The 18,398-nt window shown below is 32.9% G+C and overlaps 1 protein-coding gene and 2 long non-coding RNA genes across 6 annotated transcripts; 2 read left to right on the forward strand and 1 right to left on the reverse strand.

Moving 5' to 3' along the window:
- The first annotated feature begins 28 nt into the window (after positions 1-28).
- Positions 29-3,470, forward strand: LOC111716829 (uncharacterized). 4 transcript variants are annotated; one of them, XR_002768608.1, is made up of 5 exons: positions 29-58; positions 1,185-1,241; positions 1,892-1,956; positions 2,516-2,567; positions 2,795-3,470. It is a non-coding gene; the product is annotated as an uncharacterized LOC111716829 (long non-coding RNA). The 4 variants fall into 4 exon arrangements; XR_002768609.1 differs by lacking the exon at positions 29-58 and adding an exon at positions 572-829; XR_002768610.1 differs by lacking the exon at positions 29-58 and adding an exon at positions 856-883.
- A 27-nt stretch (positions 3,471-3,497) lies between these two features.
- On the forward strand, positions 3,498-4,322 carry LOC111716830 (uncharacterized). The gene is made up of 2 exons (XR_002768612.1): positions 3,498-3,946; positions 4,125-4,322. It is a non-coding gene; the product is annotated as an uncharacterized LOC111716830 (long non-coding RNA).
- An 8,606-nt stretch (positions 4,323-12,928) lies between these two features.
- On the reverse strand, positions 12,929-18,318 carry LOC111716831 (elongation of very long chain fatty acids protein 4; the record flags this gene model as incomplete). Its single annotated transcript, XM_023492325.1, has 6 exons — positions 12,929-14,728; positions 15,750-15,862; positions 15,992-16,035; positions 16,917-17,013; positions 17,245-17,334; positions 18,210-18,318. Coding segments are annotated over 6 exons (594 nt in total), but the record flags the coding sequence as incomplete, so codon positions are not given.
- Between the last annotated feature and the right edge of the window lie 80 nt (positions 18,319-18,398).

Genomic DNA, 18,398 nt, shown 5'->3' on the forward strand with positions numbered 1-18,398 from the left:
AATACCAACACCAGGAACCAATATACATTGGGAACCAATATATATTGGGACAAATAATGTAAGTTTATATCAATACCAACACCAGGAACCAATATACATTGTGACAAATAATGTGAGTTTTTATCAATACCAACACCAGGAACCAATATACATTGGGACAAATAATGTAAGTTTTTATCAATTCCAACACCAGGAACCAATATACATTGGGACTAATAATGTAAGTTTTTATCAATACCAACACCAGGAACCAATATACATTGGGACAAATAATGTATGTTTTATCAATACCAACATTGGGAACCAATATACATTGGGAAAAATAGTGTGAGTTTTTATCAATACCAACACCAGGAACCAATATACATTGGGACAAATAATGTAAGTTTTTATCAATACCAACACCAGGAACCAATATACATTGGGACAAATAATGTGAGTTTTTATCAATACTAACACCAGGAACCAATATACATTGGGACAAATAATGTAAGTTTTTATCAATTCCAACACCAGGAACCAATATACATTGGGACAAATAATGTAAGTTTTTATCAATTCCAACACCAGGAACCAATATACATTGGGACAAATAATGTGAGTTTTTATCAATACCAACATTAGGAACCAATATACATTGGGACTAATAATGTAAGTTTTTATCAATACCAACACCAGGAACCAATATACATTGGGACAAATAATGTAAGTTTATATCAATACCAACACCAGGAACCAATATACATTGTGACAAATAATGTGAGTTTTATCAATTCCAACACTAGGAACCAATATACATTGGGAACCAATATATATTGGGACAAATAATGTAAGTTTTTATCAATTCCAACACTAGGAACCAATATATATTGGGACAAATAATGTGAGTTTTTATCAATACCAACATTGGGAATCAATAAACATTGGGACAAATAATGTATGTTTTATTAATACCAATATTGGGAACCAATATACATTGGGACAAATAATGGATGTTTTTATTAAATACTCAATCATGGATAAATATTCATATCTGACAAACTTGATCAATATTTTACAAAATAGATAAAATAGCTTTTTGATTTGCTCAAGTAGCTTTGAATTAAAGATTTTTTTAAGATTTAAAATGGCGGATTTTCTCAAATTTAAAGTTGCGAATTTGTAATAAAAAAAAATAATTTCAGGAACCAGTTTATGATGAGAGATTGACGTGGGAGGGCCGTGCAGATAAAATGACGCAGGTAGATGATACAGTTTGTAGAACTTAAATAAAAAAACAATGAGATTGTTAGGCCGCTTCATTCTGATTAAGAAAGAGAATCAATATTTTTAAAATCTTTACATTACAACTTTACTTACAAAATCTGATATTTAATCAGGAGCTGAGTCCGGTTCAAAAAGAAATTATACTTACTTAATTATGATTAATGACAAAATTAAAATTATTTGAAAAACTTTAATTCGCTGAAAAAAGGATATATTATTAAAAAAAGATTTGAAACTGAAATAGGTAAAATGTTATGAATTTTTTTTTACAAAATAAAAGTCGGAAAACAGGGGAAGCTCATCCACCCTAAAAAGTGCACAAATAGATATTTAAATTTTTGCCAAAAACACGGCCTTTCCCACTTCTTCGCATTCTTCCTTTTATTTAAAGAAGATTTAAAAACTATTTGAATAACATTTAGAATTTCCTAGAAAGTCATTTTGTGTTCTGAGCAGTTCTGAGCAGTGTGGTCAATGAGTGTTATCAATTTAGAAAGAAAAAAATGTTCAAAAAAAGAAATTCGAAATATATTTTATTAGAGAAAATGCTAAGTAAGTCACACTCTGAAAGGAAATAGTTCTGCTTGAAGTTTAAAATGACTAAATCTGATTTGATTAATTACAGGGATACAAGATGTGTGTCTTGGATTATGAATTCCATATTCTTGATAATGCTTTCCTCATTCACAGGTCATACATTGATTAGTTGATTCATTGATGGTATGATAGATTAATTGATAGTATGAGAGATTAAGTGATAGTATGATAGATTAATTGAGTGGTTAATTGATTTATGATTGATAAGTTGAATTGTTGATTGATCGATTGGTTGGTTGGTTTGTTGATTGACTGATTGATTGATTGATTAGTTGATTGGTTGATTGATTGATTGAGTGGTTGAATGATTGGTTGGTTGATTGATTGGTTGATTGATTGATTGATTGATTGATTGATTGATTGATTGATTGATGGATTAGTAGGTTGGTTGTTTGATTGATTGTTTGATTGATTGATTTATTGATTGGGTGCTTGGTTTCAGGGTTGCTTGGTTGCTTGGATACTTGGCTGCTTGGTTGCTTGGTTGCTTGCTTGATTGATAAATTTATTGTTGTTTTTTTTAAAGAAAGAAAATAAAAGAAATGAATGAATATCTTAAATATTTAGATAGAAAATTTTATTGTTTACTTAATATTTGATAATAAGTGTAATCATAAGGTTAACAATAAGTTTTTAACAAGATCTATTCCAGGCCCGGTATCAAAACTAAAGAGATTTTACATTCCCATATGGACAACAAAAAGGTAACTCATTTAAATTTTCTAGTAAATAATTCATCAATTTATTCTTTTTCTTTGTTGCAGAAATTCTCAAGTTACATTTGTAAAGAAAACAAATTTGAAAATAATCAATATTAAAAAATTATATTTCATCCATGATCGTTGAACAGACTAAGGTTCAAAGGGTACTGTTGTAAATCTTACATGACACTGTAAATAAAATTAATTTTAATATAAAACTATTTGTGCAGGTGGCTGCTCAGAATAGTTTTATAAGAAAGACGATATTTCCTCAAGTCAAGAAAATCTACGGAACCCGAAAAGGCTGCGAAATTATATAATCATGTGCGGCAATTCTACAGATATGCGCAGCAGTGATTAAACCAGAGTGTGATATATCTCAAGAAACTGAATATTCCAGACTAGTGTTAGTAGAGTTCATATGAAGAAAAAAGGAACATTTTTGATATTATTTCGCTACATATATTCTCAACACACCTCAAGCATTTTGCTATTATAAAAAAATGTTTAATTTTGAAGACAGAGCCTTATAAAACAAGTTTTTAAGCGGTGTCTATGTCTAGGTTTTTATTAAAAAATCATCTTTGCTATGTGAAATAATATGGAAATTCTTCCTAAGAAAACCAGTCCAAAAGTCATTTTTAGAAAATCAACCCTGCATTATATTTATTATGTACGCTATGTACATTTGTGCTATGTACTGTATATTGTACGCATTGTCAATTTTATACGGCTTATCCCTCCAGTCTAGGGTTTTTTAAAGAAAAAACTTGCCTTTATTACATGAATCGGAATCAAATTTTCTTCGCGCGCAAATTTTCGGATGTATATATTTTTAAAAAAAATTGATGTTTAAGATATTTTGCTTTTTCGCAATTTAAATTAAAAATTAAAAATTTTGTTTGGGGAAATAAATATATTCNATAATTAAGATATTTTCCTTTTTCGCAATTTAAATTAAAAATTAAAAATTTAGTTTGGGGAAATAAATATTTTCCCATGTAAATTGCACTCACAGAGCCTGTGATACAGAATTTGGAAGATATTTTTTAAAGATTTTAAAACTTTCTAACGTTGTGCAGCTAGAAGCTGGAATTTCTGGTATTAGCGATAAACTAAAATGTTGAAACATTTCAAATCAGAATTTGTAAAATATGAATGCTAATTTCATTAAAATATCAACTTTTTCCGCTCACTTGGTTTCTTTTTGTTCTTGGTATCTTTTTATTAGAAGTTAGAATTTTTTCGGTTCAAAAGTCTTCGCTTAAAGGGCGTTCAACAATATGTTAAAAATTGTGTGATGGTGCTTTGTTAGTGATAATCGTTAGTTCAGATTACCTTATGCACATTGGACATAATGTACACTCAGTCTACATATAAAAGTAAACGCACACATAAATGTACATTTATTGTACATATGAATGTACATTCATTGTACGCATAAATTTGCAATGTACATTCATTGTACTTGTACAATGCATTCAGTGTACATATTAAAGTACACTTACTGTACAAAAGAATATTGCTTTGTGTTCACAATAATATTTCGTTGTGTACAAGTTGTACACTGAGTGTACGCAATTTTGTACAATTACTGTACACAACAATGTATACTTATTGTACACATTGATGTTCGCCAGAATGTTACATGAAATGTAAACTTTAACTCACTTAGTTAGTTTTTAACAAAACTGGAAAATATGATGAGAATTATTTATAAGAACTCAACTTTGAAGAAATTAAATTTGGACCTCAATTTTAAAATTTCTTTATTTACTGTTTGACCCTTAAAAGAAAAGTAAAGCTTTAGGAAAGATTAAAAAGCTCAATTTTATCATTTACCAATTTTTTATGGTTAAAATTTTGAACTTCCACTATTTTGTTTCATTACTTGAAAAACATCTCATTCACTGAAAGTGTTTAAATCCTACAATGTATTATATTAAAGAACTGAAATTCATTTCCAAAATTACCAAGTTTTTAGTGGATTGTTTATATTTTTTGGTTAAATTTTCAAGTTAAGTATAGTTTAATCTTAATTATAACCATCTTCCATTGTTACAAGGTGTCTCTTTAACTCTAGTGCCACGAAATCACAATTTCTTATTTTAAATCTTCCACTTAAAGGGACTGTTGACATAAATTAAAAGATTCTCCATTTGAAGAGTTGCATAAACAACGTACCCTTTAAACCATCGCCTGGGCATAAATATTTTTTTTCTCTTTTTGTGTTAATCAGGTTATAATCAGGGTTTCCAGCAAAAACGAATATTAATCAAGCGAAAAAATTGGAAAACAATGCAAAATTTCGCGGAAAAAATTGCGTTAAACTATTAATTACACAAAAAAACTTGTAGAATTCTTTGCTCTGAAAGCTCAGCAGTACAAGTTTTTTCATATAATTTTTTGCATTTCCCAAAATTTTCGAAATTTTTCGCAAATTTATCGCATTTCTTATTTCGCAAAAACATGAAAAATTTGTCGGCGAAAATTTTTTATATTGTACCGTTGTGAGTTGAATATGCAATTTTTAAATGGGGATTCACTTTAAAGTACGTTAACAGTCCCTTTATAATTGTAATCTTCCGGAAGTATTCATTTCATTCCATCTTCCATTTTTGTCATTCAATATGTTTTTGAAATTATCGTAATGATAATTTATGATATTTAATGATATTTATCTTGGGCTACAGAGAAACCCTTAATAATGAATACATCGAAAGTATTCATCAAATGTCGTATTATTCACTTTCTGATAATGGAATGTTGCAGATATTTAGTTTTTTAATTAAATGATAAAATGGAACTCTTTAAAACTCTTCCCGCATATTCATGGCTATTTATTTATTTATTTAATACTGAAATTTACGTAATATAGTATAAAACTAATTGAAAAATTGTCAAGACGACATTTGATAAATTCTTCCGATGTATTCGTTATAAAGGGTTTTACTGTATATACTCCAATTTTACTTTTTAAAATCTTGACCCATTTGTAAACAAAAAATTAATTATTTGAATTTTTAAAGCCTGCTTTTTTATTTATTAACAATCCTTTAAAACATCTTTATTTTCCTGAAATAATGGAATATACCCTCGTTATATTGTTATTCTATAATCCATTATTTTTTGTAATTTCTAAATTTTAAAACATGAAAATAATTTTTAACATCTGAAATAAATATATTTTAATTTCTAAATTTGTTTTTTAGAAGTGTATATAGCTGTTTCGTTTTTGTTTTAAAGAGAACATGCTCATAATTAATTTAGAAGATGGGCGCGAAGCGCCCTATAAGGCTAGAAAGAAGGGCGCGAAGCGCCTTGAATTTCTAGTAATATTATGTACAGATAGATTGCTTAAATATCGTCTTCCTATTCCACAGCTTACAGAGTCCCATCTATAGAACCAGACAGCTACTGCGAGAACCAGAAACCAATGCAAATGAAAGACGACATCATAGAAATATTTTGGTGCTTTTACAACGCAAATAGTTATATTACAGTGATAACCAGAAAACTGTAGAATAGGAAGACAATTTTATGCAATACTCAAGTACATTTGATGCTGTTACAAAGCAAATTAAGTTTTTAAATCATATATTAAGTGAAATGGGTCTGTTTACACTGCAACACTTTGAACACCATTAACCTTTATAACTTACTCCGTTGTAAGGTCGTCTTTAACCAAAATTATTCTCCGGTAAACCCAAACCCAACCTTTCTTAGACTCCGACAAATATAAAGAACTACATAGTGCAGTGAAACCAAACGGATATTTTATTTTTCAGAAGTAATAAAAGTTTTTTTCTGATCACTAGACCCCTCATATTCTGCTTTTACCAGCAAATAGGAAGAACCTTCATAAAATCTAACATTGAACACAGTTAAATATTTCAATGGTATATTGTTAAAAATATTCTTATTTTAGGATTGAAATAAACAATTCTTTTGTTTGTTGTGGACTATGGATGAGTAGTAGAGAGTGGGGAAATCAATGTGATAAATATAGACCCCCTTGAGACCATAGGCTCCGTAACCTGACCTCCCTAGGGAAACCAACCTTTGATAAACCTCGAGGCCTCCTTTGATTCAACAGGCTTATGTTCATTGGACTATTTAAAGTAAAATTTTGAGTTTAAAAGTCGAATTCTTGTTCCAGCTATTTACATTATGCATTGCACGGGCACCCTTCGCATTTAATAAATTATACAGTTTCAAACTGGGATAGTACCAAGGATCCGAGATGGACTATACCTATTTGGCTGTTAGCGTGAAGTTGGGCGTTGACTTGGTCTTTACTCCGTCAGTTGGCCACACTTGTAGACAATTGTGTTGAAACCAATTGTTAATAATCGTATTTGCGATTATTTTTGAGGAAGGCTCAAACCTTGACTTCTACGGAATGATGGTTGATTGCATGTTTGTTTGTTTGTTTGTTTTCAACTACAGGGTGTCCCACAAAACAGTTAGTGAGTGGCTTAAAATGTCTTCTTCCATAATTTGTTAAGCTGTTTGATACCAAAGAGAATAATAAAAAATATTGTATGGGATGGGAGTCAACTTACAGTAAAATTGATTTCAAAGTGAAATATATTTGAGTAAAAGATTTTTTAAAGAAAATAAACAAAAAAGTGTTCAATATCTAATACAGTATATGGAAGAAGACATTCAAAACTATTCACCAACTGTCATGTTTCATGGGACACCCTGTATGACCATGGAAGTTAGAGGGAAACCTTTAAATCTTGGTATTTAAAGGGAGTGACTTACTAGACATGGTTGAGCATGAACGTGTAGTATTGTGTAGAAAACTTTTAGATTAATTTAATACCAATGATCCATTTTTACAGTGTACACTTTTTAAATAGGAGTGATAAGTCGTTTGTAATATTTCAGCTGGTAATTCAGTCAGCAGAAGAAACGTTTTTTACAATTTTTTAATAACCCGGACAAAACATGTATAAATAATGAAAGACAAATATGATGTTAAAGAACATATTTCTTAAAAGAAATTATCATAGAAAGCCATAGTATAGAATAGAACCGTAGAATCGAGTATTTCGTTATCAATATCATTGTCACCTTTGCTGTTTCTATAATTTTATTCGCAGATTTCTTTAAAATGCCGTCTTCAAAATTAAAATGAAGAAAACCTCTAACAAGCGACCATAGCTAAAAGAATTTGAAGAAACTTGTAAGATTTTAAAATGAATTTTAATAACGTATTTCCGATGGTATATTTATCTCAATCTATTTGTATACATGGAACTAGTTTGTAGAATAGTATTTGTCAAAGCAATTGTATCAAATTGTTATAAAATGAATTCTAAAGTTTTTCTCTACAATAATATTGCACTTTCAGCTCAACTACCATGTCAAGCAAATCACTCCCTTGTAAGAGTATTTAAAAAATAAAGAGCAAGTTATTTAATTTCAACTTTATTTATATCTACACGTTTTACAACAAGAGGACGAGGTAACAAAATGTAATTAACATTAAACTAGTTTTTATTGAAATTTGACTAAATAATATTTTAAGAGAGATCATTAGTTTCTTAAAGGGACTGTCTGTGTATTTTTAGTTGACATTCTATTCAAAGAATAACATGGTCAATTCACAATGGTACTCTTTCATCCTTTGTCTGAGCTATATGTAATGATAATAATATTTTAAAAGCTTGGTTTCTTTGAAAAGTGACTTGCGGATTAACCAAACATGGACAACCAAGGAAATTGACAGAATTAACTCATTTCAAGAAAGGAAAACGATGATATCTTCCACATTGTTTCGTGAGTTTTGACTCACTCTGTGTGTTTTATAAGATTTAAATTTGAAGCAGTATAGTGGCTCGTGCTGGCCTTGGAACCTGATTCCAAGAAATCCACGCATTTTTTAGTCCCGGTGAAGCATTAAAGTAAAAAGGATAAAAGATGGATTTGGTGTCCTTTTACAAGGCTTGGACTCAAGATATAATCACTTTTTGCTAGATACAAGGGAAGTAAGGGTACAAGTTTGTTTATTTCAACAACAATATTTAATGCAACGTTTATTTCTATCAATTGATCAGTTTTAAAGTTTAAATAAGACACGTTTTTCGATACTTTATATTGATTTATATTTAGCCTATTTTATTATATTTTTTTCTGCTTATTTTTATCGTTGATCTTTATTTAGATCAAATCCTTATTATATCCTTATATTAGAGATGAATCTGATGTCCGATAGTACAAGAAATTCATCCTCATCTATCTATACAACACAGAGCGGTTACGATCAAACCTTTAGCTTGTCAAGCAATGAGTGGAAGGTAGAATATGTTTTTATTCTTTTTTACCAGATAATATCTAGTTGCCAGAGGTTGTTTACTGAAACATTCAATCTTATACCTTTTTATGAGACTAGGTTCCCTGATCAATATTGGTTGTAAATGACCTATTAGAGAAAGCAGAAAATTGGATCCTTGATATGGAGCAGTTATATGTACAATCTGAAGCCCATGTTAGTACTACTGGAAAGGGAAACCTTGATCACTTGCATATTTTTACAAATAATGCTTCCTAAACAATATATGAAGTTTTTGATGATGCGGAAATGGCACTCATGGGCTGGGGTAATTCCAGACAAAAGGCTAATCAATTATTCAATCAACTTTCTGAACCAATTAAAGCTGAATTGGAGGATATTTCTGACAATTATGCACAGATAAAGACTAGACTAATCGAAGAGTATGGTACTGCGGATAGGATCATAAGTGACATTGTCAAGGCACTAGTTAAGAGCAAGATCACCAACTTCTAGCACCTCCGACACCCCAAGATCCTCCTTAACCTCCTGAACCTCCTGCACCTTGGGCACCAAAAGATTCTCCTGAACTTCCAGACCCCCCGACACCCTAAGATCCTTGAGACCCACTGGCACCTCCAGATCCTCCTGACCCTCCATTGCCCCAAGAACCTCCAGAGCCTCTGAAGGCTTGATTTTCTTGAATCTACAATTGCAGCTGTTGTTCAATTCTATTTGCCTCTCTTTCTGCTTCCTCGGCCTGTTGATCAGCATTATCTTTTTCCTCTTCCTTCTCACCTGCAGCAAATGCATAGAATTTTTTCCTGTAGCTGACTTCTTAGCTCAGCTAACTTATTTTGAAAATCTGCCATTGCTTGTCTGAGTTCACCTCTGAATCTAGCGTTGTCAATTACATGAGCCATCAGATTTTGAACTTCATCGCTGTTCCTTTCTAATTGACTGAGATGTTCATTTGCTTGTCAATCAAGCTCTTCTGCCTCATTTAACAGCTGTTCCACATGGCAAAGTATTGGATTAGCTTGCGCCATATTTCCGTGAGATCTATGATCTATTCCTGAAAGAAAGCTCTGCCTAGCCTCACCACCCAACCTCTCAGCCTCTCTTTTCTTATTCTCAGCCTCTTGTCTTAGACCGGCCTCTTGATCTCGTCTCTGCCTCGAAGCATCTCTATACATATTGATTGATGTTTCAGTGTCTATATTTTCCCAGACATAATCTTCATGTCTTGATTCAACCTCTGCAATCCTCTGTTCCAACATGGGTTCCTGTCATTCCATATCCACCACCTCTCTATCCAAATCATCAGCTTGGGCACCCAGTCTCTCCCCTTCACTTTGAAGTTGAGCAGCTTGTTGTCTTTTAGAAACAGTCTCTGCTCTTAGAATTCTGGCTTTCTCCCTTAATGCTTTTCCTCATCTTTCTTTCTTCTCAAAGTCTCATCAGATGCAAGGCCAGGCCTGGATTCCTCTGGGTTTGATCTATGAACTGTAGGCCGAGTTTCCTGATTCTCCGGATTATGAGTAAGTGATCTATCTCTATATAATCACCAACACAAGGAGATAAGAGAGAAAGATATTATTTCTTCTCTAACTTTGCTGCTGGAATCCAGCGTCTGGACAAATTTTCTGAAGTACCAGAGATATCTATAGCTGCATTACAAGAGTTATTGGTTCACATAATTTGCTATTGTCAATGAATGGAATTCTGCCAGGCAAAGATTCAGATCAATTGCATAGGAAGTTTGCAGACAGAAAGTTAGACTGGGACAATCCTTACGGGATACATACTTTTGCACTGTTAAAAGAGTATGTTAAAACTGAACATAATATAGTCAAGCCACACAAGGGTATATCTTCCTCAGCCCAGTGTGGGAATAATGGTAATAAATCAAGTACGACTCAATTGAAGTCTAAATCCAAACAGCATTCATGGCTAGTAGTGTACAAAATTCATCTGATGAGGAGGTTACTGTTCATGTTACTAATAATTCTCCCCCAAAGCCATGGTTTTCACCTGGTTTGAAATTCCCATGTCCACTTGAAGGTCATAATCATGGCTGAGTGTTTGGTATCAATAACTATGAAACCAGCAGAGAGATGGGAAAAAACAAAGGTGAATTGCATATGTTATTGTGTCTGTATTATAAGGCCATGCAATTTTTCAGACAATTTCCCAGATGCATTAGTGTGTCTAGGTTGCATTGAATACGCACAGGAAAAGGGTTTTGCTCCATTTAATATCCTATTATGTAAAAAGAGCATCATCATGAATTAAGATCAGATTTCTCTGATTTTCGCATGATCATGGAGAATTACTTGGGAAAAATTCACTTTTCTACAATGAAGCAAAATCTAAAGTTTAAATGTTGTGTTCCAAGTTCATAATGTGAGTCCATGATATTGAAAACACTATATCTGGTGGGGATTACAGATGCAGTAAATGTTCATCATGCCAAGAGTGCAAAAGATCACCACAAAACACTGCAATTTCTCTTCAGGAATCTATGGAACAAAGCATCATGGAGCAAAGTGTTACAGTCAATAGAATTACAGGTAAGATCATAGTCAAACTACCATTTAAGAAGAATCCAGATGATTTTTTGATCAAAAAGCATCATGAAAATGATAATTTTGTGCAGGCAAAGAAGGTTTTCATTACCCCAGTGTAGAAAACCTGAATTAATGCTAGGAGGCATGAGAAGGGCTCATGCTGAACTAGTAGAAAGTAAATTTATGGTGAAGTTAACAGAGTTAGACCAGAAGATCCAAGATGCAATAAGGCTCCATTCTGTCATGCTCATCATATAGACTGATGTTCAAAGAATGGTCTCAACTCCAATCTGTATGGTGGTTGATCCCACCTTGACGGGATTGAATCAGATGTTGGCAAAGGGAGAAAATACTCTTGGAATGATATTTGATCTCATTATTTGGTCAAGAGGAGCTCTGATATCAGTAAATTACATAATCAACTATTCCTTGATGAATCGGCATTTCCATATTCACTGATTTTTTTACCATGAGTCACTTGACCCTGGAAAAGAACCAGAAGTATGGGTAATGTTGCGAGCCTGGTATGGCATTGTTCCAACTGGGGCACAGGCAGGTTTTGCTTAAGATGAGTTTGCCCAGATAGGTATTACGGAATTTCCTAATGCATTAAATTGCATAGTAAGTGACAGATATGTAAACAATTTATTACCTGGAGCTCAAACAACTGAGGTTAGTTCTCAGATAAAAGAAGTATCGGAGATAAAAGAAGTATCGGAGATATTAAAGACAGGAGGTTTCTCATTAAAATACATAGTGAAAAGTGGACTTCCTCCTGGGGAAAAGGCTAGTTAAGATGGAGAAAGTATTTAACTCCTGGGATACAAATAAATAGATGACTGAGTTAGACGTTTTATCGCCAGGTTTTTCAGAGCTGAATATGAATAAAAAAATGGGAGGTGCCAGAAAGCCAAATGAGACTCCAATTGTAACAGTTGACGATGCTATTAAGCTTCTGGAACCTATCAAGCTGAAGCATAGGCTTATAAAGTTTATGTTGACTCAGGTACACAGCTGAAAGCACTGCAGTGCTCAAAACTATTCCTTCAAGACGTAGATGTGCAGGTATATGAATCTGTGGGAATACAAGTTATTGTATCAACAGCAAAAGGTCATATTAAAAGGGGAAGAGTAGAGCAAAAAAATAAGAACAATTAGAGATACTTTAGAGAGGACCAGAGGAATCCATGCCTGGCCTTGTATCTGATGAGACTTTGAGAAGAAAGAAAGATGAGGAAAAGCATTAAGGGAGAAATCTATGCATTTGCTGCAGGTGAGAAGGAAGAGGAAAAAGATAATGCTGATCAACAGGCCGAGGAAGCAGAAAGAGAGGCAAATAGAATTGAACAAGAGCTAAAATTGTAGATTCAAAAAAGACTAAGTCTGGTGATTTTACCATTGATCCGGAATCTGAAATGATTCTAGACAATGGGGATGGATCTATCATAATGGAGATTGTGGAAGTGGATGAAGAGATATTTTTGAAGGATTTTAGTTTTCCAATACTTAAAGCCAGAAAGCTCTTTCCGGATAAGAGGAAATCAAAGGGAAAAAGAAGAAACCTGCTAAAGTATTGACCAATGTTCAGAAGTTAGCTGCTTCTGTGGAGGTTGAGACTTGGAGAAAAGAAGAAGATGTCGAGTTGGAGTTGGATTTCTCGGAGTTTCTTTGATATTTTTTATTATTATGAGAATTTTTAGCAATTGAGTTTTACCTATGTAAGTTTTACGTTTTATAAGATTTAAATTTCCTCTTCAACTATGATGTATAATTAAAATTTCCAGCGCTGGTATTGAAGCATTATAGTGGCTTGTGCTGGCCTAGGAACCTGATTTCAAGAAATCCACGCATTTTTTAGTCCCTGTTAAGCATTCAAGTAAAAAGGATAAAAGATCGATTTGGTGTCCTTTTAAAAGGCGCGGACTTAAGATATAACCACTTGCAAGATACAAGGAAAATAAAAGATGCATGTTTGTTTGTTTAGACAACACTGTATAATGCAACGTTTGTTTCTGTCAATTGATCAGTTTTTTAGTTTAAATAAGAAACTTTTTTCTATATTCTATATTGATTTATATTTAGCATATTCTATTATGCTTTTTTCTGCTTATTTTATTTAGATCAAATCTTTATTATATACCCTGGGTTGCAGAAAAGATGAGATGAATCTTATGTCCGATATTACAAGAAATTCATCCTGATCTATCTATACAACACAGAGCCGTTACGATTAAACCTTTAGGTTGTCAAGCAATGAGTGTAAGGTAGTATACATTCTTTTTTATCAGATAATATTTAGTAGCCAGTGGTTGTCTACTGAAACACACATTATTACTCAGATAGTAAAGGGTACCGTGTGAATCAGACATGTACCCTTACAATGGAGGGTCGCTTAAAATTATATCTACAGTCCTGTTAGTTGTAATTTGAGTGCCGTGTATTGAAAAGTGTCATTAGCGATCCCCACAAGATATTTTCCAACACCTGTTAACAATGTTAGAATTGATCAATTTTAACCATTGTCTTGCTCGTTTTGTTGTGGATTTCTGCACAAAGGCATTGTTTTTTTTTACAGAGGATCAATCAAAATTTTGCTGACAGTACCTTTGGTAATTGTAAAAACAAAACAAAATGCAATAAACATGACAACCAAGCAAGTCTTTTAAAATTGCACTTTTTTGCATAAGTTACAGGACTACCCAAAAAGGAAGAGGCTTTAATAACGACCTAAAACTGTTGAAATATGCTGAAATGAAATTTATAAATCCAGGTTTCCCCCAATATAGAATTAGCCAGGTTCATCAAACTAATTAGCAAAAAAAGAAACAAATAAAAAGCTTTACGGGGCCATTTATAAGATAAAATAAAATAAGATATGTAATCTGTACACTTGTCTTTGAGTCTCATCCTTTGTGGGTAACCCTTTTTTTAAGACCAGTTCTAAAGTCTGAACTTAATGATAATTTTTCAGGACTTCAAAAAATTCAATAATTACATTGAGAAATTTGAACATGAACTCATTCAAGACTGTTAGACCAAATTCTAACATTTGTTCGTAATAGAACAGAATGTTAGATATAACCCACATATTTTGAAATGTCTAAAATTTTGTTTGAACAAAATGTTAGTGTCTTCTAACCGTGAGTAACAATGAATAATTAGCAGTCCTATCACAAATTTTTCTTTCCGTTTGCAATGTTTTGTTTTCCGTTTGATTGTCCGTTTCCGTTAGATTTGGTTCCGTTCTTTCTGTTGGACCTGCTGTTTCCGTTTTGCTTAAAAAGCTTCTCATTCCGTTGTTGGATATAAGCCTAAAAAATAAATTTAATGATTAAATTTTACAGTGGGACATAAAGTTAAAATTATAGTTTTACTTAGTAGCTTGAAAATCAAATTATTAGAGGGAGTGTAAGCGTAATTTAAGTGACCATAAGATAGTAATGCCAGATTTACAAGGGTACCCTTGAAACCTTCAGTTGATCAATTTTGTGGGTTGTGACAGAAAATGTAATTTACTGACTCAAAAAAAGTTTAATTCTGTGAATTTGTAATAGAAGTCCGAGAATAGTACAAGGAGTACATGTACCAACTATACCTTGTAATAGAAGTCTCAGAATAGTACAAGGAGTACAATACCAACTATACCTTGTAATAAAATACACGGAGTACATGTACTAACTATACCTTTTCATAGAAGTCTGAGATTAGTACAAGGAGTACATGTACTAACTATACCTTGTAATAGAACTTAGAAGTCTGAGAATAGTATCAAGGAGTACATGTACTAGCTATATACCTTTTAAAAGAAGTCTTAGAATAGTACAAGGACTACATGTTCTAACTATATACCTTGTAATAGAAGTCTGAGAATAGCCAACTACCTTGTAAAAGAATTCTGGAAATAGTACAAGGAGTATATGTACCAACTACTTTGCAAAAGAATTCTGGAAATAGTACAAGGAGTACATGTACCAACTATACCTTGTAATAGAAGTCTTGGATTAGTACAAGGAGTACATGTACCAACTACTTTGCAAAAGAATTCTGGACCTTCATGCAACTGGTAAGTGTGCAGAGGGTTTGTGGCAGTACGCCATTAAACTTGACCCATGCTTGGTGGTACACACTTTGGCCTGCGTGGCCAACCATCAATGACACCCCGCTACTCCCTTTGGGGATGGTGCGGTGATGTGGGCTCTTCCCATAACTCTCTATACATGTACCAACTACCTTGCAAAAGAATTCTGGAAATAGTACAAGGAGTACATGTACCAACTATACCTTGTAATAGAAGTCTGGGAATAGTACAAGGAGTACATGTACCAACTATACCTTGTAATAGAAGTCTGAGAAGAGTACAAGAAAAGAGAACATGTACCCAACTAGTGAGTACTGCATCCACATCGGGAAATCGCAACCGATTCTGAAACAGTAATTAATACAATCTATATATATACTTTTCTTGTCTGTCTGCCTGTTTGTTTGTAAGTTTGGGTCTCTGTCCGTTTGTATCTAATAAACGTCATAACGGCCGAACTGATCGAGCCCAAATTTTGTGTGGGGCCTCACATGACCCAATTGGGAAGGTTTATGGAACATCAACATAGAAGAACAAATCCTAGAAAATAGTTGAAATTTTTTTTGAAATTGCGATAATTCGAAAAGAAAAATCCGCCAAAATTTGAAATGATTTTAGCAACTGTTAAAACTGAAAGCTAAAATTATTTACTGGAAAGGACGCGTTAAGCTCCCTAAAAGCCTTGTTATATAACAATACACTAATACAAAAATAATATACAGGGTGTCCCACAAAACATGAAAGTTGGTGAATAATTTAAAATGTCTTCTTCCATAATTTGTTAAGTTGTTTGATACCAAAGACAATAATAAAAAATATTATATGGGAGTCATCTATTAGTAAAATTGATTTCAAAGTTAAATTAATTTGAGTAAAAGATTTATTTAGCGAAATAAACTGCAAAAAAGTCTTGAATGGAAAAAGACATTCAAAAATATTCACCAACTGTCATGTTTCGTGGGACAACCTGTATNTACGCAGAACATACAGGGGACTAATAGGGTGTACTAATACGCAGAACATACAGGGGACTAATAGGGTGTACTAATACGCAGAACATACAGGGGACTAATAGGGTGTACTAATACGCAGAACATACAGGGGACTAATAGGGTGTACTAATATGGGACATACAGGGGACTACTAGGGTGTTCTAGTACGCAGAAAATAAATCAATTGATCTATCCCCTGTAATGATGATTAATCATATTTAATGTTATGTTTTATACGTAAATAAATGATATTTGATTTGATTTGATTTGATAATAATTAAAGGATTGTCCCAATATTTAATTGGACTGACTCTGGATGTCCTAATATTTTATGGTGCACACAGGGTGTACTAATAATTAATGGAACTTACAGGGTGTCCCAATATTTAATGGAACTTACAGGGTGTCCCAATATTTAATGGAACTTACAGGGTGTCCCAATATTTAATGGAACATATATTTACCTGGATGAGGGTCAAATATTTCTTCCACCAAAGATACGGTTTCATGGATTCACCACAGGCCGCTGAAACAAATAAGATAAAAAAATAAAAATGTTTATCCCCAGGACATGAAAAGGTTGTTTACCATCAAATCTCATAATTATCTAGTAATACAATTTTGGTGTTAGCGCCGCGGGGGTTTAATATCGCTTAAGATAAAGTTAAGATGATCTGATACATCTTAAACCTTCTTGTTAAAGAGAAAATTTCTGCCCCAAAAAAAAGCATTTCTTATCAAAATGAACAGTACTTACCCAATGCATAGTAGGTGTACATAAATACATGTACAACACAGTTAAACATCGCTCCTAGAAAACTTGACCCCCCGGCCACATACTTGGTTCCTAAAATAAAGTTTAATGATTCCAAAGCTAAATGAAATACAATAATTACTATTTGGTATAGTGGTCAGTGTTACAATATTCTGTTAAGTAAAAAATATTCTACTAAATTCACCATCTACCGGTGATATTTTGAACTATCATTCTCAGCCACTAAAAACTTCCGGTTCATTTGAAGTACAATGCCAACTTATAGGCAGGTAGAGCATGTAGTAGTATAAAGAAGGACTTTAGACGGAAAAACGGAACGGTACACCAAATGAATCATCCCGTTTTAGATAGATACCATCTAGCGGGGTTCACATACACTTTATATTCGGCAATGTTTTTTATCAATTGGAATAAAATATACAATTTAGTTGTGCTAGTTATGCATTTAGGTACTTTCCCACCTTCCAGACTTTTGTCCGGTATATGGAGGTACACCGAGTGCGACAATGTCAAATAGAGCAAATAAAATACTTTTTTTCAAATTAATTTTCATGTATTTTGTTATTAATTGATAAAAATAAATAATCAGCCATTTTCAATCTATATATAAAGTGTGTGCAGGACCTTGTATTTGATGTAATATGTAGAACCTATCTACTGCAGTATAGAACGTGCCTAGTGCCTAGAGAAACTACGCAGACTGACTAGTTGTGCTAGTTCTGACTCTGAGTAGTTATGTATTTAGGTACCTTCCCACCTACCTGACTTTTGTCCGGTATAGTACCATCTAGCGGGAAATTATTGAACTAACCTATCCACCATAGTCCAATCACTATACAGATTAATGTGTACTATTTAGTGGGAAATTATTAAACTAACCCATCCACCTTATACCAAACATTAAAGAAATTAATGTTAACCATCTAGTGGGAAATTTTTGAACTAACCTATCCACCATAGACCAAACATGGTAGCATGATGGTAGACGTGGAGGAACGAGAGTTGTTGATTCTTCTTCCGCAGGATGATAAACAAACTATCTATAATATAACATAATTAAAAGGACTTACAGCGTAATAAGGGGCGTAGTCAGAAATATGTCCAGGGGGGTTACATTTTTATCGATTTTCCGGGGG

The sequence above is a fragment of the Eurytemora carolleeae genome, unplaced genomic scaffold (assembly GCF_000591075.1).
Source record: "Eurytemora carolleeae unplaced genomic scaffold, Eaff_2.0 scaffold2213, whole genome shotgun sequence".
Taxonomy (NCBI): Eukaryota; Metazoa; Arthropoda; class Copepoda; order Calanoida; family Temoridae; genus Eurytemora; species Eurytemora carolleeae.